Source organism: Pongo abelii, chromosome 11, assembly GCF_028885655.2.
Source record: "Pongo abelii isolate AG06213 chromosome 11, NHGRI_mPonAbe1-v2.0_pri, whole genome shotgun sequence".
Taxonomy (NCBI): domain Eukaryota; kingdom Metazoa; phylum Chordata; class Mammalia; order Primates; family Hominidae; genus Pongo; species Pongo abelii.
The window spans coordinates 122,016,396-122,043,367 of NC_071996.2; the positions used below are offsets into that span (position 1 = coordinate 122,016,396).

General features: G+C 43.4%; 2 protein-coding genes, 1 long non-coding RNA gene and 1 other non-coding gene across 16 annotated transcripts in view; 2 read left to right on the top strand and 2 right to left on the bottom strand.

The window, feature by feature from the left end:
- The window catches only part of CNOT9 (CCR4-NOT transcription complex subunit 9), a 27,743-nt gene extending 14,889 nt beyond the window's left edge, over positions 1-12,854 (top strand). Inside the window, 5 exon segments of one of the 2 annotated variants that reach the window (NM_001132981.1) lie at positions 1,003-1,112; positions 3,997-4,106; positions 8,732-8,830; positions 9,044-9,135; positions 10,541-12,854. In NM_001132981.1, the coding sequence (NP_001126453.1) occupies positions 1,003-1,112; positions 3,997-4,106; positions 8,732-8,830; positions 9,044-9,135; positions 10,541-10,709 (580 nt within the window). In that variant the 3' untranslated portion in view covers positions 10,710-12,854. 2 annotated transcript variants of the gene reach the window in all.
- LOC134759622 (uncharacterized) lies at positions 1,063-26,447 on the bottom strand. Its single transcript, XR_010136111.1, has 2 exons — positions 26,268-26,447; positions 1,063-1,359 (listed from the first exon to the last, which is right to left on the bottom strand). It is a non-coding gene; the product is annotated as an uncharacterized LOC134759622 (long non-coding RNA).
- LOC112132440 (U6 spliceosomal RNA) lies at positions 5,638-5,742 on the bottom strand. The gene has a single exon (XR_002914211.1). It is a non-coding gene; the product is annotated as a U6 spliceosomal RNA (small nuclear RNA).
- PLCD4 (phospholipase C delta 4) overlaps positions 23,602-26,972 on the top strand; it is a 30,386-nt gene continuing 27,015 nt past the window's right edge. For 3 of the 12 annotated variants that reach the window (XM_054548480.2, XM_054548482.2, XM_024242857.3), the window contains exon 1: positions 23,608-24,807. The gene's annotated coding sequence lies outside the window, so the exon portion shown is untranslated. 12 annotated transcript variants of the gene reach the window in all.

Here is a 26,972-nt window from a genome sequence, read left to right on the forward strand (position 1 = left end):
GGGAAATCCTGTTCAGGAATCTACTTTGTGGGCTTTTATGGCCCCAAAGGCACTTAATAGTCATCTTATTAAAGCCTTTCCTCTTTGTCAAGTTTCCTTATGAAATATGAATGCTAGGTTGGCACTGACCTTACACAGCTTTAGAGAAGTTACTAAGAAAATTTTAAGCACTTAACAAAAATGCAAGAGTACTTTGAGTGTTAAAAATCTTGGGCGTTGGCTCTTCTACAAGGTGTAACTATAAATAATATAAAATAATAGACTGATTTCCATATTAGTTGCCTGACTAAACTGTTTTCAGAATGGTTTGTGTATCTGAAATGCCCTAACAAAAAAAGAAGAATGTGCTTATTAAAGTATAGCAGGTAAGCCTGATAATGGCTGCTTTGTTTTGTTGTCTTGGTTTGTAAGGTTTATTCGACTGCACCTGTGAATACTATTATTCAGTCATAGGTGAGGGAGGTAATCTAGGACAATCTCTTGGACACTTAATAGCATTTTGTGGTCTATTTTTTAAAATCCACAATTGGATATTTTAAGTTAATCAGTTTGTAATGTACTTTCTGCTGATTACAGGGAAAATCATGTGTTTTCTTAACCACTGTGACCTGGACTAGGGTTTTCAGCTTTGGCACCATTACCATTTGGGGCTGGATGAATCTTTGTGGTGGGAAGGAGAGGGCAGGAGAGGACTGTCCTGTGCATTGTAGGATGTTTAATGGCATCTCTGGCCTCTTCCCACTGGGTACCAGTAGTGCTTCATAATCCTGAGTTGTGACAATCAAAAATGTCTCCAGACATTGCCACATGTCCTCCAGGGGGCAAAATTCACCCCATTTGAGAACCATTGGTTGAGACTAATGACCAGTAACATTGTTTTCCTAAGGATTCCTTGCTCTGACAATGTTAAGGCCTTACAGAATTAACCACCTAGAAATTTGAAAGTTCAGGATCCTTAGAAATCAACCCTGGGCTGTGAATGTAATTATTGTTTTCTTCCAGGTCAGCGTTTCTCGCAGCACACATCCCACTTTTTTTGTACCCCTTTTTGCACACTGTCAGCAAAACACGTCCCTTTGAGTATCTTCGGCTCACCAGCCTTGGAGTTATTGGTAAGTTATTAGAATTGTTTTGTAAGCCTGAAATACTCACAGTAGTAGTCTAAGTTGGGTGTTTTGTCTTGCCGCTTATGATTTTTGTACACCAGTCATTCATTTTTGTCTTTGAGGTTGTCTCATTCACTAATCAATAAGTATCAGGAACATGATGACTCCTATCGAGCACTCTTCTAAGTGTTGTTAATAAGGCTTTGAGATCCAACATTTGGGATTAAATTCAGCATATATGTAGAAACATTTGCTGGAATTGTAGGGAGAGTAAAGCATAAGAACTTGATTCAATATATAAAGAGTATTATTAAAGGAATAAGAGTTTAAATTTGGGACTTCTCCTCTTCCCTTCTCTTCTTTCTGATAGGGTCTTGCTGTGTTACCCAGGCTGGACTTGAACTCCTAGGCTCTAGTGATCCTCCTGCCTCAGCCTCCCAAGTAATAGGGACCATGGGCACAGGCGCACACCACTGTCTTTTTTTGTTTGTTTTTCTTACTTCTAATACCAGAATGCTTCGTATATCTGAAATGCCCTAAGAATATGCATGTCAAATACACTAAGCATTCTGAAAACCTGTAATTCTCCCATAACTCCAGGAATATGAATCTGTCAGTTCACCTAATTAAATTTTTTCATCTACTTTTTTTTTAGTCTCTACTAAAAAAAAAAAATGCAAAAATTAGCCGGGTGTAAAATTAGCATGTGCCTGTAGTCTCAGCTGCTGGAGAGGCTGAGGCAGGAGAATCGCTTGAACCTGGGAGGTGGAGATGCAGTGATTGCAGTGAGCCAAGATCACGCCACTGAACTCCAGCCTGGGCGGCAGAGGGAGACTCAAAAAAAAAAAAAAATTAAATTTCCATTTACTAGCAATGAACAATAGGAAATTTATTTTTTATTTTATTTATTTATTTTTTTTTTTTTTGAGACAAGATCTTGCTCTGTCACCCACTCTTGAGTGCAGTGGCATGATCATAGCTCACTGCACCCTCAAACTCCTGGGATCACACAGATCCACCCACCTCAGCCTTGAGAAGCTGGGACCATAGGCACATGCCACCACACCTGGCTACATTTTTTTTATTTTTTTGTAGACACAAGGTCTCACTTTTTGTTGCCCAGGCTTGTCTCAAACTTCTGGGCTCAAATGGTTCTCCCGCCTTGGCCTCCCAAAGTGCTGGGATTACAGTTGTGAGCCATTGCACCCAGCTGAAATTTTTTTAAACTGCCATTTATAACAGCACCAAAATGTGAAAATTTGGGTATAAATCTTTAAAAATATATGCATGATCTATAACTAAAAACTACAAAACTGATTTCTAATGAAATAAAATGCAGAGATAAACCATGTTCATTGATTGGTGTATCAATGATTCAGTATTGTTAAGTTGTTCATTCTCCCCAAACTGATCTGTAGATTCAGAGTAATTCCAACAAAATCCCAGCAGCATTTTTTTTAGAAATTGGCGGGCTGACTGCTATGAACTGAATTGTGTCCTCCCCAACATTTCATGCTTTGAAACCCTACCCCCTCATGTCATGGTAATTTGGAGATGGTATTTGGACCTTTGAAAGATAATTAGGTTTAGATGAGGACATGGCCCTCATGATGAGGTTAGTATTCTTCTAAGAAGAGACACCAAAGAGCTTGTTCTCCCTCATTCGCTCTCTGCCATGTGAGGACATAGTGAGAAGCTGGCCATCTACAAGCCAGGAAGAGAGCCTTTACAAGAACTATACCATACCATGCTGGCACCCTGATCTCAGCTTTTTTTTTTTTTTTTTTTTTTTTTGTGAGACAGATTCTTACTCTGTTGCCCAGGCTAGAGTGCAGTGGCATAATTTTGGCTCACTACATCCTCCACCTCCTGGGTTCTAGCAATTCTCCTGCCTCAGCATCCCGAGTAGCTGGGACTACAGGTGCGCGCCACCACACCCGGCTAATTTTTGTATTTTTAATAGAGACAGGGTTTCACCATGTTGGCCAGGCTGGTCTTGGAACTCCTTACCTCAGGTGAGGAGCTGCCTCAGCCTCCCAAAGTGCTGTCATTACAGGTGTGAGCCACTGTGCCCAGCCTGATCTCAGACTTTCAGCTGCTAGAACTATGAGACAATAAATTTCAGTTGTTTAAGCCACCGGTCTATGGTATTTTGTTATGGCAGCCTTCTAATAGACTGATCCTAAGATTTATATGGAAAGCCAAAGGAACTAGAATATCCAAACATTTCTTTAAAAGAACAAAGTTGGAAGACATATACTACCTGAGTTCCACACCTGCTGGAAAACTATAGTAGTCAAGGCAATGTAATATTGAAGAAAAGAAAGATTTACAGACCATTGGAGCAGAATGAAGGGTCCAGAAATAGACCCACACATATATGGTCAGTTGATTTTTGACAAAGGTACAAAGACAATTTAGTACAGAAAGCATTTTTTTTTTTTTTTTAGAGAGAGTCTGTCGCCCAGACTGGAGTGCAGTGGTGTGATCTCAGCTCACTGTAACCTGTCAGGTTCAATTGATTCTCCTGCCTCAGCTTCCCGAGTAGCTGGAATTACAGGAGCCTGCCACCATGCCTTGCTAATTTTTGTATTTTTAGTAGAGATGGGGTTTCACCATGTTGGCCAGGCTGGTCTTGAACTCCTAACCTCAAGTGATCTGCCCGCCTCGGCCTCCCAAAGTGCTGGGATTACAGGTGTGAGCTACTGCACCGCCCTCTTCCTCTTTTTTTTTTTTTTTTTTTAATACGAGTGTGAATCTGATTCCTTTAACAAACCCCAGTTTGTGTTCTGTTATTTAAGTTCACAACTCACTGGATAAACAGTTCGAAGTTAATGTTAACTGGAAACCCTAACTGTAATATAATTTTGTTTGTCCTTATTTTCTTTAGGGGCCCTGGTGAAAACAGATGAACAAGAAGTAATCAACTTTTTATTGACAACAGAAATTATCCCTTTATGTTTGCGAATTATGGAATCTGGAAGTGAACTTTCTAAAACAGTATGTGCTTTTAACTTAGATTTTACATTGCGTTGACTCTTGAGCTGCTTCCTTATGGTCCTGGGATCATTTTCCTTATGGTCCTGGGTCTTCAAGCTTTTGAAATTTGTATGAATATTTTTTCTCTTTTGAATAAAAATTATTATAAAACAATTATTGAAAAACCCAAACCATTCAGAAGAAAATCAAGTTAAACACTAAATTTCTTTTCTCCAGACCCACATCTCACTCCACAGGTAAATTCTAAGTATATTATTACAGTTTCATTTTTTTAATTTTAAAATTTCAGTCCTGCTCCTTCTGTAACCAGGCTTTTTTTAAATACATAATTATATGTACTTGAGCTTCTGCTTACTATGTACTTTAACCGTGAATGACAACATGACAAGGTACAGAATTCTTACTTATTGTACAGAATTCTTACCTCATTGTTCTGTCTCAGACCTCTATTGCCATAGTCCTTTTGTCTTCTAACATTGAATATTGCAGAGAAGTCTCAGAGTCAGCCTAATTCTTTCCTTTTTTAGGTGAACTTGCTTTTTTGTGTGGTTACTTACAAGTGTCTTTTATTATTTTTAAAGTTCATTTGATAATCATGTATCTTTTTTTTTTTTTTTTTTTTTCCTCTGAGATGGAGTCTCGCTGTGTCACCCAGGCTGGAGTGCAGTGGTGTAATCTCAGCTCATTGCAACCTCCACCTCCTGGGTTCAAGCAATTCTCCTGCCTCAGCCTCCCAAGTAGCTGGGACTACAGGCATGTGCCACCATGCCCAGCTAATATTTGTATTTTTAGTAGAAATGGGGTTTCACTATATTAACCAGGCTGGTGTTGAACTCCTGACCTCAGGTGATCTGTCCGCCTCAGCCTCCCAAAGTGCTGGGTTTACAGTCGTGAGCCACTCCACCTGGCCTTTTTTTTTTTTTTTTTTTTTTTTTTGAGATGGAGTGATGTAATCTCAGCTCACTGCAACCTCCACCTATCAGGTTCAAGCAATTCTTCTGCCTCAGCCTCCCACGTAGCTGGGAGTACAGGCACACACCACCACTCCCAGCTAATTTTTTTTGTGTATTTTTAGTAGAGATTGGGTTTCGTCATGTTGGCCAGGCCAGTCTTGAACTCCTGACCTCAGATGATCCGCCCACCTCGGCCTCCCAAAGTGCTGGGATTACAGGCATGAGCCACCGCACTCAGCCTCAATTTTTTTTCTGAAAGAGCATATTACTTGTATCTTTTTTGTTGATTTGTATATTTTTCTCTTTTATTTGTTCAAGCCTCTTGGTTCAACAACATCAGTTATGCTCTATTATCTGTCTTTCGTATTTTTTTCTCTAATCACTTTCAATTTTTTAATTTCATATTATTTGATTTTTTTCAAGGTTACTTTTCCATATTGCTATTTTGGGTAGTATTCAACCTCTGCTCTAAAATGTGCCTTGTCACATTAAATTACTTTTTTAGTCTAACAAATATTTATTCTTGAGTTGAGTGTAAACAGGTATAATGATTTTTTTCGCTTTTTACTTTTAAAAATATATATATGGAATGCTTCATGAATTTGTGTATTATCTTCGCACAGGGGCCACACTAATCTCTGTGTTGTTCCAATTTTAGTATATGTGCTGTCTTAAGTGAACACTGGTTTTTTAATTTTTAATTAAATTATTTATTTATTTAGAGACAGGATCTCTCTCTGTCACCCAGGCTGGAGTAGAGAGGCATGGCTCACTGCTGCCTCTACCTCCTAGACTCAGTTGATCCTCCCACCTCAGCGTCACGAGTAGCTGGGACCACATGCCTGCTCCACCATACTCAGCTAATTATTTGTATTTTTTGTAAAGACAAGGTCTCCCTATGTTGCCTGGGCTACTCTTGAACTCCTGGGCTCAAAGGATCTTCCTGCCTTCTGCCGTAGTACTAGGAGTACAAGCATGAGCCACTGTGCCTGGCCAATTTATCGTTTTTAAGGAGACGAGGTTTCACTATGTTGCCCAGGCTGGAATGCAGTGGCTATTCACAGCCATGATAATGGCACACTATAGCCTTGAACTCCGGGGCTCAAGCAGTCTTCCCACTTCCCTCTCTGGAGTAGGTAGCTTTGATACTGGCACACATCCCTATACCTGGCTATTTTTAAGCTTTTTATTTTAAATATGCAATATATGGATGACTGTCAAAGGCATTGTTGAGCAAAAGAAGCCAGACACATGGGAATTCATACTGTATGTTGATTATGTGAAGTTTAAGAACAAGCAAAGCCGATTACTGGCAATAAGTTGGATTCGTGGTTACCTCTGAGGGAAGGACATTGACTGGGGAAAGGTAGAAGGGAATGCTGGAATCCTGAGTTGGTAGAAATATTGCTTTTTTCTGGTTTTTTGGGGTTTTTTTTGTTTTTTGTTTTTTGTTTTTTTTTTTTTGAGACAGTCTCACTCTGTCACCCAGGCTGGAGTGAAGTGGAGTGATCTCGGCTCACTGCAACCTCCACCTCCCGGGTTCAAGGAATTCTCGTGCCTCAGCCTCCTCAGTAGTTGGGACTACAGGCACACACCACCATACCCAGCTAATTTTTTGTATTTTTAGTAGAGATGGAGTTTCGCCATGTAGCCCATGCTAGTCTTAAACTCCTAAGCTCAGGCAATCCACTTGCCTCCACCTCCCAAATATTCTGTATTTTATACAATATTTTGTATTTTAATCTGGTTATAGTACATAATGTGTACATAGGTAAAAATTCAAGGTACACTTAAGATTAGTGTACTTAACACACTTTACTGTGTATATGTTTATATTAGGTTCCTATATACCCTGCTGCTATAACAAATTACCACAAGCTAGAAGGGTAGTGGCTTAAAACAATGCAAGTTTACTGTTTTATAGTTTTGGAAGTCACAAGTTCTAAATGAGTTTCACCAATCTAAAGTCAGTGTATCAGGAGGGTCATGCTTTCCCTGGAGGATATAGAGGAGAGTCTTTTTCTTGCCTTTTCCAGCTTCTAGAACTGCATTTCTTGCATTCCCTGGATTATGGCCGCCTCCCTCTTCAGAGCCAGCAATGTGGCATGTTCAAATCTTTCTGCTTGTCACATTGCTTTCTCCTTTGTGGTAAAATCTCTCTCTACATCTCTCTTTTTGTTGTTGTTGGGTTTTTTTGTTTGTTTGTTTTTAAGAGATGGGGTTTTCTCTGTCGCCCAGGCTGGAGTGCAGTGGCATGATCATAACTCACTGCATCCTTGAACTCCTGGCCTCAAGCAATCCTCCCACCTTGGCCTCCCAAAGTGCTGAGATTACCAGCATGGGCCACTTTGCCTGGCCTTCTCTACATTGCTTTTAAGGACACTTTGTTATTACATTTAAGGCCTACTTGGATAAACAGGGATAATCCCCCATCTCAATATCCTTAACTTAATCACATCTGCAAAGTCCCGTTTTTCATTTAAGGTAACATTTGCAGAGTTTGGTGATTAGGGCCTGGATATCTTTGAGAGCCATTGTTCAGCCTATTACAGTGTTATAAGCCCAATAAAATAGTAAAATAATTCCACAATTCATTTTGATGAGCAGCCAAGAAAGAGTATCATTGTGATTGTCTGATTTAAATTAAACTAATATATTAATATCTCTTCTATGTAAGAGCTAATGAGCTCAAGTTGAGGGAAAAATTAAGGCCACATATAAGCTTCACAGCCAGGATATGTTTTATTACTGTTAGATAATCTTCAAAGAGAAGCTTAAAAATCTTATTTCTTCAAGATCTTTTAAGAACAAAAAAGGCCTTATCTCAGCCGAGTGCAGTGGCTCACGCCTGTAATCCCAGCACTTTGGGAGGCCAAGGCAGGTGGATCACGAGGTCAGGGAATTCAAGCCCAGCCTGGCCAGGACGGTGAAACCCCGTCTCTACTAAAAATACCAAAATTAGCCAGGCATGGTGGCAGGAGCCTGTAATCCTAGCTACTCGGGAGGCTGAGGCAGGAGAATCAGTTGAACCAGGGTGGCAGAGGTTGCAGTGAGCTGAGATGGAGCCACTGCACTCCAGTCTGGGCGACAGAGTGAGACTCCATCTAAAAAAAAAAAAAAGAAAAAAAAAAAAAAAAAGGAAGGCCTTACTTCATCTGGAAGAGAGGAGGCATAGCTGAATAAATCATCTTGGCCTATGGAAAAGACAAGAGCCTTAGACATTCAAATGAGGCTTGGATCTCAGCTCTGCCATAGTAACTTTGTCACTTGGGACCTTAACCTGGTGCATTATTGATTAACAGTTATACCTGGCACATAGTAGGTACTCTATAAATGAGAAGGTCTCTGAGTTTTTAAGAATTTGATAATTACGCAGAACCTACCCTTGTATGTAAAGTGAGAATAATAACGGTACCTACCTCATCGATTTATTATAAAAATAAGATAAGCATGTAAAGCCTCTAGAAAAAAAAAACTGGTACAAAGTAATGTTCAATATGGTAATATTTATTATTCTTTGTACTATACATATATGATAAAGTTGTTCATAATATACAAGGATCCCTGCTTGCTCAATTTTCTGACTGATAGTCATGCCTGGGAAAATGAGTAGAAAATGAGAAGATTAAATCTGAGCAACTTTATAAACTCTTCGATTTTGTTTTGCTTCAGGTTGCCACATTCATCCTCCAGAAGATCTTGTTAGATGACACTGGTTTGGCTTATATATGTCAGACGTATGAGCGTTTCTCCCATGTTGCCATGATCTTGGTGAGTTCTTTCATCTATCCCCTTTACAACTACTTCTCATCACAAAGCTTAATCTCTTTATAACTGGCATTGAACAACTTCAGTCTTCTGACTAGAACTAACAATTTTGGAACCTTTTATGATTCTTGGACTATCTGATCTCTGATGTCAATTAGAATTTGTTTGTGTTTTGTGTGTTTTTTCCAACCCCTCCCCTTATTTTGGGGGAAACAGGGTAAGATGGTCCTGCAGCTATCCAAAGAGCCTTCTGCCCGTCTGCTGAAGCATGTAGTGAGATGTTACCTTCGACTTTCAGATAACCCCAGGTAAACATTTATAGGATGTATAGGACTTTAGGGAAGTACTCTGCTGAACAGTTTCCTAATCTCATGGCATAGCTCCTGTGTCTTTAGGACAGGGAAGTGGGGATATAACTACATTTAGTTTGTCTGAGACAGAACTTAGATTCCTTTTAAAATCTGAAATGCTGAATTTTAGTAGCCGTCAGTTTCATCTTCTCACTGTAACTCTCCATCCTACTGTGAAATTCCAGAGAGTCTAGGCAATTCCAAAGGAAACCTTATGATGCATTCATTACTCCTGTTGTTTGAATTTTCTGTTGCTACTCTACGTGGTCAGAAAGAGAAGTATATTTTCAAAGATCTCTTAAAAAGGAACACAGCCCAGAGGGCTCTTGAATTCTATTTCCAATTCTCTCCTTGATTCCTATAAGTTTCTTGAGCTAATTATTTTATCTGCTTATGTTCATAATCTTTCTGCCAGAAATCATACATTGTAGATATAATGCATTTTAGAAATGTTTGACCTTTTTATTTGGAAATCCATAATTCATGCTGAAAGCAACTTGCTCATATTCTGCTAAACCACATAATGGAGCAATTTCTGTGTTCCTGGGAACAGAGCTAGCTTGATTTGATTTAATGTGAACTCAGTCTCCTGCCACTGAGTTTATTCAAGCCCTACCTGTTTGTTGACCATTTTATCCTGTTCTTCAGTGGTTCTTGTTTTCACTAAAGTTTAAAAGTGTGTTTATTTAAAATTCTACTTGTACAAAGAAAACTAGTCTGAGTGCAAAAACTATAACTTTGTTTAAAATAGCTCTATACATAGTTAACATTTACCTTTTTTAGGTTTTCAGATTTGACTTTCTGCTGGTCATCTTTTCAAAGAAAATGAAACGTTTAAAAGTTCATCTGATAATATTGCTACCATAGTTTTGTTTTCACTGCTCATCTCTTATTAAGGTTCTTAACCATAAAACTGAAGCAATTTCTGTAAAGACACAAATTGATAACTTAGTATAGAATTAAAATTCATTAAGTTATCATAAGTTTGATGATATCCTTGTTAATGTACTGATTTTTGAAATATTTTATTTGCCATAATCCATATATTTCTAACATGAGTATTTTGACAGTATTTAATAAATCAGAAAGCTGTTTGAATGGAAGTAAACTATTGAACCTTTTAATTTTGCTTTTTCATGAAATTCTACATCGGGGCATCATTCAGAAAATGTTTGTGGATACAGATTTTGGAGATCTCTGAGCCTATGCCCAATATAGCTTTAGAGAATTTTAATGGCTTCTTAAGGAGCCATAGATTCACAGTATTCTAAATATTTATGTCTAAGAAGGGGGCTCTTCCCTGTCCACAAAATGTGGGTTTATTTGTTGGTCTCCCTGGTTGGTTTGTTTGTTTCTGATGTAGGGCACGTGAAGCACTCAGACAGTGCCTCCCTGACCAGCTGAAAGACACAACCTTCGCCCAGGTGCTAAAAGATGACACCACCACGAAACGCTGGCTTGCACAACTGGTGAAGAACCTGCAAGAGGGCCAGGTCACCGATCCCCGGGGTATCCCCCTGCCCCCTCAGTGATCCTTCCCTGTTCCCTCCCACTACTCCCCCAAGTTGGGGAAAGGAGGGGGAACCTACAAGAAAAACAGCTCAGGTTTTATCACCGACTGGGAATAGACAACCTCAATGCTGAACCGCACTGGAGAAAAGGGGCAAGGTACCCCTGCTGAGGTGTATGGGCTGCCATCTCAGGCTGTCTTGAGGACCTGGGCTCCCTCTGCTACTCCCAGGAAATGGGCTCCTGACACAGCAGTCTGCCACCACAGCCCCAGGAGGGTGTCAACACCAGCAAATGCTGTATTTGCAGCATGTCCAAGATGACCCTTCTCCCCTACCTCTACCTAGCCACTGGCAGGGAGGGGAGACAGTGGTGATAGCAGCAGCACTCTGGGCATGGTGAACGCCTGGGACCAAGCCATGTGGCGTTTTTTATTTTGCCTTCCTGGAAGACTCAAGATGTGTCTCTTCATTCTCTCTCAGTATTTGTTTACTTTGGTTTTTTTGTTTTTAATCTCAGAGAGAGGTGTGTTTAGTGGGCACAAGCTGTAATATTCAGCAAAACTTTGTCAATTGGCACTGTTTACAAGTCTGTTAGCTGCATAAGCTCAATAAAAAGTTGGTCTGGGCATTACATCCCCTCTGGCAGGCCAATAGCTGCATCAAGCTGTTGGGAGAAATGGGAGGGCAGGGGAAAGATGTAAAGCCAAAGGACAGCAGGAACCTACCGCCTGTTTCCCTTCCTTCTCCCATTCTACTCCCAGTCCGGAATGCCACAAGGACCTTAACCTTGTTTCGGGCTTTAGCTGCTAGTTTTCCCAAATCTCAGTGCTTTCCCTTTTTGAACTTCCCTTCTATTAAACTTAAAACAGACGTCTTAATTCATCAGGCTGTCTTGGAAGGGTATTGTATTGGGAGACAAGGGGCGGTGGTGGACCTCACCTTCAATCCAAGTTTTCAAAGATATTTTCTCGGTAACTCTAAAAGGGAGGTGCTTGGGATTAAGGTGACAGTCCACTTGATCCTTTTCTTTGTTTTAGTATGAATTTCAGCAGCTCCATCTGTCTTCATGATTGTACTTGAGCAGTTTTAGCTGTATGAGTTAATTTTATTCAGATTGAAGAGGGAGGGCTGGGTTCTGCTCACTCAGTCTTTTTTTTTTTTTTTTTTTTTTTTTGACACATTCTCTTTTGGTCTATGGAAATTGCAGGGTTGCCGCTAAAATATTCGCTTGTTCATATCGTGTCAGAGATTTCCTCTTCTCTGGAGCTTAGGTGGCTCTTCACAATCCACAGGCTTGAATCTGCAACCTAGTGTAAACTGCCTTGCTTTCCCCAGTCCTTTCCCCTGCTAGCACCTGCTTTCTCATCCCCATCTCCAATCAAAGATGGGATTGCTTAATCCAACTCTGGAGAGGGACCAAGTCTTTTCTGCCCGCATTTCACACAATTGAGGTGTCTGAACAAGCTTGAGGAGGGTCTATAAGGGGCAGGCTCAAAAAAAACCATTTGCAGAGGCAGTTTTGCCAACATAAGGGCTCTTTCAAGCCGACTTTCACAAAGAGAGCCGGACTTGTTAGTTGGCTTCTGTCTCTTCAGAGCCAAGAAAATAGTAATTAAGTGGCCTAGATATAGGAAGGGCAGAATAAGCACTTACTCCCCCTGCCTTCCAAGATGAAGAGGAGAAGCAGGCCAACCCTCAATAATCGCAAACCTGAAGAGAAGTGATCTTAGAGAAAGCAGAGAACAGAATGGACTGGATAGACATCTTGACTCTATTCAGCCCGTAGTCTGTGATCTGGAGAGTCCAGTTAAGGTAACCCAGATTTTTGACAACCGCCTTCCTGCTGAGCCAAAGTTTTCTCATTCCCGCTCCACTGGGGAAGCAGCTGAGGCCCAGGGCCTTGCTCCCTGGGAAATTCTCTTCTCTCCATCTTTTGGTGCATTGGCCATGTTACTGTGCCAAAGTGTCTTAATTCTTGTCCCATCTATTCTCAGCTGGCCTTGGAACCCACATAGGAGTTGGTGGGGGAGGGGTGGAATGGGTATTATTCATTGTAGTTGATCCTGATGTGCGTATTATATAAAGAGACCCCTCCCCTTATTTTGTGTTTTCCATCCCTCTCCCTTAACAGGATTGAAATAAAACATGCTTCTGTTTTTGTAAAAATAATTTTTCCTTTACACTGGAGATTTTATTCTGTCAGTATATGGGTAACTAGGCACTTTGGTCAGGTGATCCTTGTCATGCCTGCTTCTACCCTCTGTCTACCTACACAACACACACACACACAGACACACACACACACACTGCCCTGCCAAGATGGCAGTAGTGGTTCTTTTGTGAACATGTTTTTTGGGGAGACTCCATCTGAGGTACAAAAGCTGTTTGGGAGGCTGGGAGGGGGATGATGCCCCTTACCTGATAAAAGTATGTTTTAGTGGGACAGAACTTCACTCCTGGCCATATTGGCCAGAATTTAGTGCCAGTGTAGGGAGAGACTTCCATAGTGACAAGGTAATGCTTGAAACATCTTACGAACTTTGATGTTCATTTCCTCAAGTTCAAGGCTTGGAGCACATCTCCAGGATTGTTTCCATGCCTGGCCGTCAGTTCACACAGCTGACCTATGCTTCCACGTTCTTTTTTCAAGGGCTTTAGAGGGCCTGTGGCCTGTTTCACTGGTGGAACAGGAGCAGCATTGGTAGCCTTCAGAGCATGCCTTGCTTACTAACTACATATTATTCCTCTGCTCATTGTTCCTGCTGCTTAAAGGCTAGGAAAAGGGGGATATACAAAGTTGTTGCTTTCAAAAACTCAGAGAAAAAATTTGGAATAGGAAACCTCAGAATGAAATTATATTTTTCTTTCCTGATACATTATGGAATTTAATTTTTGGAAAAATATTTTGATATGTTTATTTCAAAAGCAGATATAACAAGCAGAAAATTTGTTGGTTTGTTTTGTTTTGTTTTTGGGAAACGGAGTTTTGCTCTTGTTGCCCAAGCTGGAGTGCAATGGCACGATCTCAGCTCACTGCACCCTCTGCCTCACAGGTTTAAGCAATTCTCCTGCCTCAGCCTCCTGAGTATCTGGGATTATAGCCGCCCGCTGCCACATCCTGCTAATTTTTGTATTTTTAGTAGAGACGGGGTTTCGCCGTGTTGGCCAGGCTGGTCTCGAACTCCTGGCCTAAGATGATCCGCCAGCCTCAGCCTCCCAAAGTGCTGGGATTACAGGCATGAGCCACTGTGCCTGGCCAACAAGCAGAAAATTTGAATAACAACATACCTGGCTTAAATGACATTCATAGAACACTGCACTCTTAGCCAATAGTATACATATTCTTTTTAATTACACCTAAGCATTTATCAGAACTGATCATAGCTGGACCATCAAGCCTCAAAAAGTTTTCAAAAAATTTAATACAATATTCTCTGACCACAGTGGGAGTAAGCTAGGGAAAATAACTAGGAAGTCCCTAGCTGTTTGAAACTTAGGCAGTACAATTCTAAATAACCCATGGGTCAAAAAAATCACAAAGGAAATTAGAAAAAAAATACATATATATCTGTATCTATACATATAGATACATATGTTTTTGAGGAAGAGTCTCTGTTACCCAGGCTGGAGTGCAGTGGCGTGATCTCAGCTCACTGAAACCACCGCCTCCTGGGTTCAAGGGATTCTCCTGCTTCAGCCTCCTAAGTAGCTGGGATTATAGTCAAACGCCACCATACCCACCTAATTTTTTATTTTCTTAGTAGAGACGGGGTTTCACCATGTGGGCCAGGCTGGTCTTGAACTCTTGACTTAAGTGATCTGCCCACCTTGGCCTCCCAAAGTGCTGGGATTACAGGCATGAGCCACCTTGCCCAGCCTAGAAAATATTTTTGGTTAAGTGATAAAGCTGGGAGTGGGGTGGGGTGGCTCTCGCCTGTAATCCCAGCACTTTGGGAGGCCAAGGCAGGTGGATCACTTGAGGTCAGGAGTTTGAGACCAGCCAGGCCAATATGGTGAAACCCCATCTCTACTGAAAATACAAAAAATAGCCAGGCGTGGTGGCGGGCACCTGTAATCCCAGCTACTTGGGAGGCTGAGGCAAGAATATTGCTTGAACACGGGAGGCTGAGGTTGCAGTGAACTGAGATTGTGCCACTGCACTCCAGCCGGGGTGACAGAGACTCTAAAAAAAAGGAAAGCTGGGTTCTGTGGTTCATGCCTGTAATTCCAACACTTTGGGAGGCAAAGGTGAGAGGATTGCTTGAGGCCAGGAGTTCAAGAGCAGCCTGGGCCATACAGTGAGACTGTCTCCACCAAAAAATTAGAAAGTTAGGCATGGTGGTGTGCATCTGTAGTCCCAGCTACTGAAGTCGGGGGATTGCTTGAGCCTCAGAGCTCAAGACTGCAGTGAGCCACCATCACACTACTGAACTCCAGTCTAGGTTACAGCAAGACTAAGAAAATTCAAATGATGGCACGATATAAGTGACTCACACCTGTAATCCCAACACTTTCAGAGGCCAGGATAGGAGTATCACTTGAGGGCAGGAGTTCAAGACTAGCTTGGACAACATAACAGGACCAAAGTCTTGCTCTGCCGCCCCAGCTGGAGCAGTGGCATGATCTCAGCTCACTGAAACCTCTGCCTCTTGGGCTCAAGCAATTCTGCCTCAGCCTCTCAAGTAGCTGGGATTACAGGCGCATGCCACCATGGCAGGCTGCTCTTTTTTTTTTTTTGTATTTTAATAGAGACAGGGTTTCTCCATATTGGCCAGGCTGGTCTCAAACTCCTGACCTCGTGATCCGCCCACCTCGGCCTCTCAAAGTGCTGGGATTACGGACATGAGCCACCGTGTGCAGCCGACCCCATCTGTTTAAATAAATAAATAAATAAAGCTGAGTGTGGTGGCACTCTCCTGTAGTCCCAGCTACTTGGGAGGCTGAGGCAAGAGGATTGCTTGAGCCCAGGAGTTGGAGGGTGCTGTGAGTAAAAAGAAATATATGGCCGGGCGCGGTGGCTCATGCCTGTAATCCCAGTACTCTGGGAGGCCAAGGTGGGCGGATCATGAGGTCAGGAGATCGAGACCATCCTGGCTAACACAGTGAAACCCTGTCTCTACTAAAAAATACAAAAAATTAGCTGGGCGTGGTGGCAGGCACCTGTAGTCCCAGCTACTCGGGAGGCTGAGGCAGGAGAATGGCGTGAACCCGGAAGGTGGAGCTTGCGGTAAGCTGAGATTGCGTCACTGCACTCCAGCCTGGGCGACAGAGCGAGACTCCATCTCAAAAAAATAAAAAATAATAAAAAAAGAAACATATAACCTTGGATGCGTGTGGTGGCTCACACCCATAATCCCAGCACTTTGGGAGGGTGAAACGGGTGGATTACTCAAAGCCAGGAGTTCAAGACCAGTCTGGCCAACATGTGAAAACCCCGTCTCTACTAAAAATACAAAAATTAGCCGGGTGTGGTGATGTACATCTGTAATCCCAGCTACTTGGAAGGCTGAGGGTTAAGAATTGCTTGAACCCAGGAGACAGAGGTTGCAGTGAGCCAAGATTGTACTACTGCACTCCAGCCTGGGCGATAGAGTGAGTCTCTGTCTAAGAAAAAGAAAAGAAATATATAACCTTAAATTCACACATTGCAAAAGAAGAAACACCAAAGCCAGTAATCTAATATAAAGTTCCAGAAAAAGGGAATAAATCCCAATTCACTTTTGAAGCAGCATAACCTAGACAACAAAACTGGTTAAGAACATTACAAGAAAGGAAAACCAGGGACCAACCTCTCCCATGAATGTAGATATAAGATTCCCAGACATACTAAATCTATCAATATATAAAAATGATAATGCATTAGATCTAATTGGGATTTATTGCAAACAAAGAAGATTGATTCAATACTTGGAAATCAATCACCAGGCGCGGTGGCTCATGCCTGTAATCCCAGCACTTTGGGAGGCCAAGACGGGTGGATCACTTGAGGTCAGGAGTTCGAGACCAGCCTGGCCAACATGGTGAAAATCTGCCTCTGCTAAAAACACAAAAATTAGCCGGGTGTGGTGGTGCACGCCTGTAATTTCAGCTACTTGGGAGGCTGAGGCAGGAGAATCACTTGAACCGGGGAGGCAGAGGTTACAGTGAGCCAAGATTGTGCCACTGCACTCCAGCCTATGCAAGAGTGAGACTCTATCTGAAAAAAAATACAATGCAATTCATATATCAACATAAAAGGAGAAAAGTCACACAATCATCTAGATAGATACAGACGAGGTCTACAGGCTGGGCGCAGTGGCTCACGCCTGTAATCCCAACACTTTGGGAGGCCGAGGCGGGCAGATCACCTGAGGAGTTTGAGACCAGCCTGGCCAACATGGTGAAACCCCAGATCTACTAAAAATACAAAAATTAGCCAGGCGTGGTGGCGGGTGCCTGTAACCTCAGCTACTTGGGTGGCTGAGTCAGGAGAATCGCTTGAACCTGGGAGGGGGAGGTTGCAGTGAGCCGAGATTGTGCCGCTGCGCTCTAGCCTAGGTGACAGAGTGAGACTCTGTCTCGGAAAAAAAAAAGTATCAACAAAAACTCTACAGTAAACCTCTCAATAAAATATTATTTATGAGACAGGGAATTAAACGCATTTGTCCACTATCACACCTCCATTTATCAGCCAGTAAAAAAAAAAGATTTTAAAGGAAAAAAAAAACAAAAACCCTTGGTATTTGCTAACATGACTGTGTACGTAGATAATCTGAAATAACCTACAAACCCCTAGAAAGTAATAAGTGAGGCCGGGCACGGTGGCTCACGCCTGTAATCCCAGAACTTTGGGAAGCCGAGGTGGGCAGATCATGAGGTCAGGAGTTCAAGACCAGCCTGACCAACATGGTGAAATCCCATCTTTACTAAAAATACAAAAATTAGCTGGGCATGGTGGCACGTGCTTGTAATCCCAGCTACTCAGGAGGCTGAAGCAGGCTTGAACCTGGGAGGCAGAGGTTGCAGTGAGCCGAGATCACGCCACCGCACTCCAGCCTGGACAACAGAGCAAGACTCCATCTCAAAAATAATAATATTAATAAGTGAATTTAGCAAGGTCACAGACTATAAGGTCAATATACGAAAAAAAATAAAAAGGTCAATTATGGCCGGGCACGGTGGCTCAAGCCTGTAAACCCAGCACTTTGGGAGGCCAAGGTGGGAGGATCACAAGGTCAGGAGTTCAAGACCAGCCTGGCCAAAATAGTGAAACCCCGTCTCTACTAAAAATACAAAAATTAGCTGGGCATGGTGGCACGTGCCTGTAGTCCCAGCTACTTGGGAGGCTGAGGCAGAAGAATCGCTTGAACCCAGGAGGTGGAAGTTGCAGTGAGCTGAGATCTCACCACTGCACTCCAGCTTGGTCAACAGAGTGAGACTTCGTCTCAAAAAAAAATACAAAGTCAATTATATGTTTTCATATACAACAATAAATAGTAAAATTTCAAAAATAGTTTATAAAGCATAAGAAATCAAGTAGCTAGAAATAGATATATCAAGTAGTTTGCAGAACCTTTACATTGAAAACAATGAAACATTGTGGAGAGAAATTAAAAAGCTATATGATTGAAGGAATATATCATCTCCATGGATTGGAAAACAATATTAAAAATACTATGAGGATGCCAATTCTCTCAAATTGATCTGCTTGTTAAACTCAGTTCTAAGTAAAATCCCAGCACGTTTATTTTTCTGAAAATTAGTAAGCTGATTCTAAAGTTTTGCCAGAAGAGCCGAGGAGATTTTTTTTTTTTTTTTTTTTGAGATAGGGTCCCTGTCACCCATGTTGGAGTGCAGTGGAGTGATCATGGCTCACTACAGCCTCACCCTCCTGGGCTCAAACAATCCTTCCACCTCAGTCTCCCAAGTAGCTGGGACTACAGATGTGCACCACCACACTCAGCTAATATTTTTATTTTTATTTTTTAAATTTATTATTTATTTATTTACTTATTTTGAGATGGAGTCTTGCTCTGTTGCCCAGGCTGGAGTGCAGTGGCACGATCTCGGCTCACTGCAACCTCCACCTCCCAGGTTCAAGAATCCTCTGCCTCAGTCTCCCAAGTAGCTGGGATTACAGGTGTCTGCCACCATGCCTGGCTAATTTTTTTTGTTGTATTTTTAGTAGAGACAGGGTTTCACCATCTTGGCCAGGCTGGTCTTGAACTGCTGACCTCGTAATCCACCCACCTCGGCCTCCCAAAGTGCTGGGATTACAGGCGTGAGCCACTGCATTCGGCCATATTTTTATTTTTTGTAGAGACAAAATCTTACTATGTGCCCAGGCTAGTCTCAAACTCCTGGGCTCCCAAAGTGCTGCGATTATAGGCATGAGCCACCGTGCACAGCCAAGGCAATCTTAAGAACAAAATTGGAGTTCTTCCTTTAACTTTTTTTTTTGAGAGAGAGAGAGTCTTGCTCTGTCACACAGGCTGGACTGCAGTGGCATGATCTCAGCTCACTGCAACCTCTGCCTCCCGAATTCAAGCAATTCTTTCTTTTTTTTTGGAGACAGAGTTTTGCTCTTGTTGCCCAGGCTGGAGTGCAATGGCGTGATCTTGGCTAACCGCAACCTCCACCTCCTGGGTTCAAGCGATTCTCCAGCCTTAGCCTCCTGAGTAGCTGGGATTACAGGCATGCACCACCACTCCCAGCTAATTTTGTATTTTTAGTAGAGATTGTGTGTGGGGGCGGGGGGCGGGTTTCTCCATGTTGGCCAGGCTGGTCTCGAACTCCTGACCTTGTGATCCGCTTGGCCTCCCAAAGTACTGGGATTACAGGCATGACCCACCATGCCCGGCCTCAAGCAATTCTTGTGCCTCAGCCTCCCGAGTATCTGTGATTACAGGCATGTGCCACTACGTTCGGCTAATTTTTTTATTTTTTGTTTTTTTTTTTTTTTTTAAATTTATGAAGTATTTATTGATGATTCTTGGGTGTTTCTCGGAGAGGGGGATATGGGAGGGTCATAGGATAATAGTGGAGAGAAGGTCAGGAGATAAACACATGAACAAAGGTCTCTGGTTTTCCTAGGCAGAGGACCCTGCGGCCTTCTGCAGTGTTTGTGCCCCTGGGTACTGGAGATTAGGGAGTGGTGATGACTCTTAAAGAGCATGCTGCCTTCAAGCATCTGTTTAACAAAGTACATCTTGCACCGCCCTTAATCCATTTAACCCTGAGTTGACACAGCATATGTTTCAGAGAGCATGGGGGCTGGGGGAAAGGCCATAGATCAACAGCATCCCAAGGCAGAAGAATTTCTCCCAGTCAGAACAAAATGGAATCTCCTATGCCCACCCCTTTCTACACAGACACAGCAACAATCTGGAGCTGGGGGTTTCACCGTGTTGGCCTGGCTGGTCTCAAACTCCTGGCCTTACATGATCTGCCCACCTCAGCCTCCCAAAGTGCTGGGATTACGGGCGTGAGTGAGCCCCCACACACAGCCACTTTCCTTTAACTTTCAACTTTTATTTTATTTTATTTTATGTTTTGAGACAGAATCTCACTCTGTCACCCAGGCTTGAGTGCAGTAGCATGATCGTGGCTCACTGCAGCCTCTAACTTCTGGGCTCAAGTGATCCTTCCATCTCAGTCTCCCAAGTAGCTGGGACTAAAAGAGAGTGTTTACTTTTTTGTAGAGCCAAGGTCTTGCTATGTTGCCCAGGCTGGAACTTTTTTCTTGTTTTTTTCTTTTTCCTGAGACAGAGTTTCACTCTTGTTGCCCAGGCTGGAGTGCAGTGGCGCCATCTTGGCTCACCGCAACCTCTGCCTCCCAGGTTCAAGCGATTCTTCTGCCTCAGCCTCCCAAGTAGCTGGGATTAGAGGCATGCGCCACCACGCCCGGCTAATTTTTTATATTTATTAGTAGAGGCGGGGTTTCCCCATGTTGGTCAGGCTGGTCTCGAACTCCTGACCTCAAGTGATCCACCCGCCTTGGCCTCCCAAAGTGCTGGGATTACAGGCATGAGCCACTGTGCCCGGCCTTTCCTTTCTTTTTAGTAACACCTTTTTGTAGATGTGACTCTTTTTTTTTTTTTTAGGGCGAAGTCTTGCTCTGTCACCCAGGCTGGAGTGCAGCGGCAGTGGCGCGAACTTGGCTCACTGCAACCTCTGCCTCCTGTGTTCAAGTGATTCTCCTGCCTCAGCCTCCAGAGTAGCTGGCCTTACAGGGATGCATCATGATGCCCGACTGTTTTTTTTATTTTTAGTAGAGATGGGGTTTCACAATGCTGGCCAGGCTAGTCTCGAACTCCTGGCCTCAAGTGATCTGCCTGCCTTGGCCTCCCAAAGTGTTGGGATTACAGGCATGAGCCACCGTGCCCGGCCTGTAGACATGACTCTTACCAATAGCACACACTTATATTTTGTTTTATGACCTTTTCTGAAAGTTTTATTTCTTGGCGTAAAATACTATTTGTATTTTTTATTCTACTTTCCATCATCTTGTTCTCTGAGTTTTTTAATACCACCTTGTTGCCCACTCCCCACGCCCACTTAAAGAATTGAATAGCAGAACTGGGACTCTGCTTTTAAATTCTGTTAGAATGGAGGAGTGGCTATATATATATATATGTATGTATATGTATATTCTCTGGTCTTTTGAAGTTATATATCCTGGCTTTTAATTCTACAGGTGGTCTCATATTGATTTATTTTTTTTGAGACACAATCTCGATCTGTCACCCACCCAGGCTGGAGTGCAATGGCGCCGTCTCAGCTCACTGCAACCTCCGCCTCCCAGGTTCAAACAATGCTCCTGCCTCAGCCTCCTGAGCTGCTGAGATTACAGGCATGTACCACCATGCTTGGCTAATTTTTGTATTTTTAGTAGAGACTGAGTTTCACCATGTTGACCAGGCACCAGGCTGGTCTCGAACTCCTGACTTCAAGTGATCCACCTGCCTCGGCCTCCCGAAGTGCTGGGATTACAGGCGTGAGCCACCGTGCCCAGTCTTTTTTTTGAGACAGAGTCTCGCTCTGTTGCCCAGGCTGGAGTGCAGTGTTGCGATCTCGGCTCACTGCAACCTCTGCCTCCCAGGTTCAAGCGATTCTCCTGCCTCAGCCTCCTCCTGAGTAGCTGGGATTACAGGCACATGCCACCATACCTGGCTAATTTTTATATTTTTAGTTGAGATCGGGTTTCACCATGTTGGTCAGGCTGGTCTCAAACTCCTGACGTCGTGATCTGCCCACCTCGGCCTCCCAAAGTTCTGGGATTACAGGGGTGAACCACCGTGTCCGGCCCTGATTTTTTTTGTTTTAAGAGACAGAGTCTTGCTGTGTTGCCCTGGCTGGTCTGAAACTTCTGGACTCAAGCAATCTTCCCACCTCGGCCTCCCAAAGTGCTGGAATTACAGGGGAGCCACTGTGCCTGGCCTTATATTGATGATTTTTAAATGGAATTTACTGTTTTGAGTTGCGTTTTTGATCAGGAAGGAGTTGGGCTTTATTTCAGAAGTTTGAGTAGTTTGGTTGGATAGTCTGGGGAACTGATCTCAGACTTTCCAGCCTGTGTGTCCTGACAAGCAGAGACATTTAATTGGGTGGTATCTGCTCTGGATGTCAGGAAGAAGGTCTAGGCAGGCCTGGGTGGCAGGGCGAGAGTACCATGTTTAGGTCTTCCTCTTTGCCAGCTGCTGCTTCATTTCAGTTTAGGGCTTCTAGGCTTTTCCTGGGCATGGTTCCCAGAAAGTCCCTCTGCTGCTACTGCCCTGATCAGGTTTCTGGATCTGTTAATAATAGACAACAGTGGGGGAAGGGCCAGCCAAGATCATGGTGGAAATAGGAATAACCATACCAGATGGACATTTACTGTGCCCGGGGGGCCCTGTCTGTCTGCTCCCTCCCTCTGTTTCATGAGAGTCCTGCAGTGGGCATGCCTTGTCACTCTGGAACCATACCAACCTTGTGAAAGTCTCCAAGTCCCTGCCCCAAAAATCAGAACATATGGGCTGAAGAATACTGTTGTGTTCATGAGAACATTGAAACAGAATATTTGAGATCTAGACTCTCCCAGAAAATCCACTATGAGTGATAACACCCCTCACAGATCACCCAAGAGGGAAGGAGGTTGGGCAGCATTAAATTGATTCAAATAGTGACTCAGAAAGATGGTATATAATCTGGGGGTGTAGAAGAGGAGTGTGGACTGTAAAGGTGAGGCTTGGAAAAATAAGCTGGCCATGTTGGGGAAGTAGAAATGGGAGAGCAAGACAAGCATGTAAAACAGGGCCTCTATTAAGTCAAATCTGAAGTCAGCACAGTTTAAACTACGATGCCCCCCAATCTTCCTGTTCCCCATGAATGGGCTCCCTCTTAATGCGTCCCCTTCCTTCATACTACTACTCTTCTATCAAAACCTGTTCTCAGTAAAGAATATAGACAACCCAACCTAGGTATAAATTATTTAAAATCTACTTTGACCTTAGGATTGAATTTTTAAAAAATTATTTATAATCGGCTGGGTGCAGTGACTTACGCCTGTAATCCTAGCACTTTGGGAGGCCGAGGCAGGCGGATTGCCTGAGCTCAGGAGCTCAAGACCAGCCTGGGCAACACGGTGAAACCCCGTCTCTACTAAAATACAAAAAAGTAGCTGGGGGTGGCGGCATGCGCCTGTAATCCCAGCTACTCAGGAGGCTGAGACAGGAGAATTGCTTGAACCCGGGAGGTGGAGGTTGCAGTAAGCCAAGATCACGCCATTGCACTCCAGCCTGGGCAACAGCGAGACTCTTATCTCAAAAAAAAAAAAAAATATATATATATATACATATATATGTATGTTTAAAATCATTAAGCCTTCAAAAATTAACACAGCTATATATTTTAAATGAGACCTAAAAAAAATTTTAAAAACACATATAGAAAAGTATATCAAGAGAATGTATAGCTTAATAAATTATGAAGACCGTTGTTAGCACTTAGAACTAGAAATAGAGTTTAGCTAGCTATGCCAGAAGCCCCCTCTGTGTCCCATCTCACCACAGTTCCTCCCCCTCCCAACAGTAACCACTATCCTGACTTTTATAGTAATCACTTAAGAGGATTTTATTTTAATGGGACTAAAAAATGTAGCTATAATCACTAATGGTAAAATATTAGGCAGTTGAGGGATGCTTGTGGAAACCATGATAGGCAGCCAGACGTCAGCACACTTAAAATTACACCATTTCACACAGTTCCCCTCTGAGCCTATGCTTCATCTCTGCACACATCTTTATAAACATGCATGTATGTCCTGAAGGTGCTACCTCCATTCTGAGGGCTATGACTTATAACCCAGAGGTGCTGAACAAATGTTTGTAGGAGGAATGAATGGATGTTAAAAAAAAATGAACTGTTTCACACATTCATCTATGCATTCTTTCAATATTTAATGAGTGCCTAAAATATACATAGATTCTAACCTATCTGTCCCTCTACATTCTATCATCATTCCTGTCCTCCCGTTCTCCTCATCTTCCTCTTTTCCCATCTTATTTCTTTCTTTTCCTGTGGGACAGAGCTACAGTGAGTGCCCTGCAGGCAGGATTCAGAGATACAGGAGCAGGCCAGTGGAAACAGACACTATGGAAAGGAGCCAGATTAAATAAGGGCAAAGACAGCCGTATTACATGCAGGAACCAGAATGAAAAGCATTGATTGACAGAGCACTGCAACGAGGACACTCCCTTCACTTTGAGAGCTACTACGGGATTGGGGTCAATGAGGGCTGGCATCAAGATGAAGGGCAGCCAGGCTCCTCCTCCCTGGAGATGTGGTGCCCTTAATCCTTCTCTCCCCACCCCACCCCCACTACTCCCTCACATTGACCAGTGTCCTGGGCCTTTAAGAGTTGGATAGGCTGGACTGGAGAGAGCTCACACCTCTCCCCTTCTTACTGCTTCCCTCCGGCTATAACTCGCCAGTCCCAGCAGCCAGCTGCTGTAGAAGAGGGGAGGAAACAAGCCAGTGCAAGGGGAGCAAAAGAGAAAAGGAGCCAGGCTGGGCTTCCTGATCCCACAGCATCGCAGAGCTCGGGAGGCACAGCTCACAGACACAGGAAACACAGGACTGCTATTCTGCTCTCCTGCCCACGGTAAGGGTCTGGAAGCTCTGACTAGCCTCTGCTCTAAGCTCTGTCTTCCCTGAGTCCCTACCTCTGCCCTCTAGATTCTTATCCACCCTGGTTAAATTGTACCCTAGACTCCTTTCCTCATCCCAACAGCTCTACAGGGCTCCCACCTCCTGCTTCTCTCTAGCTTATCCTCCTTGATCCTTAGAGCTTTCCTCCTGGCTGTGTCAGTCGCCCTTTATATGAGGTACCTCTTAGCTTATGCAGGGCCAGAAGTGCCAACCCTAGCCACTCCTGAGGTAAGCCCCACCCCCAATAAGGGAAGAAAAAATTAGAGTAGCTAAGCTTCAGCATATATTCATTAACAGTTTGTTGAGGGTTGCAAAATAGGGGTTGGCCAAGAACCATGGGGAATCAGAGATCCCTGGTAATAGAGAGAGTTATGAAAGTCCCTTAGAAAGTTCTCTAAGGAACTTGCTCTTTGCCTATTCCATGGGCCAGAGCAGTTTCTTAGTGCACCAGAGTGCTATGTTGGTAAGAAAACCTACTTCTAGTTCTGCCTGTGCCATTAACTAGCTACGGGACCTGGAGCCACAACTTCCAGATCTGTGATACGAGAGAGTTTAGGGTTTCCCAGACTTGCCTGTGTACCAAATGTACTTGTTAAAAATAAATATATTCTTGAGCCCCACCCTGGGTAACTCTGATCTGGTAGATTTTTGGGTAGGGCTAAGGATCTCAATTTTAAGACATTCCAGAGGCTATTGATGTAGCCGGGAATGTCTGCATTAGATGTGTTATAAAAGAACTGGCCGGGCGTGGTGGCTCATGCCTGTAATCCCAGCACTTTGGGAGGCCGAGGCGGATGGATCACGAGGTCAGGAGATCGAGACCATCCTGGCTAACATGGTGAAACCCCATCTTTACTGAAAATACAAAAAATTAGCCAGGCGAGGTGGCGGGCGCCTGTAGTCCCAGCTACTCGGGAGGCTGAGGCAGGAGAATAGCATGAACCCCGGGGGGCGGAGCCTGCAGTGAGCCAAGATCACACCAGTGCGCTCCAGCCTGGGCGACAGCGAGACTCTGTCTCAAAAAAAAAAAAAAAAAAAAGACGTTCAAGCTCCAACATTCTGTGACCTGTGACCAGAGCTATTTTGTCCTCTGTATGAACCAGGTTAGGCATAATCCTTCTCAGAAGCAAGGGAGTAGGCAAAATGATTCTCTTCTTTCTTGCCCCTCAGAGAGACCTGAGACACCTTGAATCCCACTGTAATCTCCTTGGTGCCATTGGTAACTCTGCCAAAGTCCATCCCTCTAGGTGACATGAAGTCTCTTAGAAATTGAGGACCAAATCGTGCTCTGCAGCTCTGGGCTACTTCCCATCTCATTTTGTGTCTCTATTTTCGTATCTGTATTAGAGAGGTAATTACTATATCATTAAAGATCTCCATATATGTGTCTATGAGTTAATATTTAAGACCAACCTTTCTTATTCTCAGATGTCATCCTCTGTGTTTTTCCCAGTGCCCTCACTCCCAAACCCTTTGTTCCTTCTCTTCTCATTGCACCTGCATCAGCTGTGGGCATCCTTCCCATTCTACCATTAGACACCAGAGGAAACAGCAAGACCTGGAATACGTAGGTTCTAACTCACATTGTCTGGGCAGTTTGTTTGGTCAATCTCCTAGGATACAGAGAAAAGTGAGGCTGAGCAGAGGGACACGCATGCTACTGAGTTCTGAACCCAAGTGTCCTCCCTTCTGGACCACAGTCTCAAAATTCTCAAAGGAGATGAGAATCAGAGCCATTGCGAATTAGTGGAGTCAAAAGAGGGAACCAACTGGAAGAGGTGATGGGGAGAAGGGATGAGGAGAAGGAAAAGAAGAGGAGAGACTGACCTAGGTGAGCAAACAGGAAGACAGAGGATTAAGAGAGAGAGAGGTGGGGATGGGGCTGGGCATGATGGCTCACGCCTGTAATCCCAGCACTTTGGGAAGCCCAGGCAGGAGGTTTGCTTGAGGCCAGGAGTTTAAAACTAGGGCTACATAGGGCGACCCCATCTCCATACAAAACAAATAATAATTTTAAAAAATTATTTTTATAGTGAACTGGGAAGAAAGGAAAAGGACCAGGTCAGGCATGGGATGGGGAAAGGAAAGAAAATGAGATGAAAGAGGCTGGGCACGGTG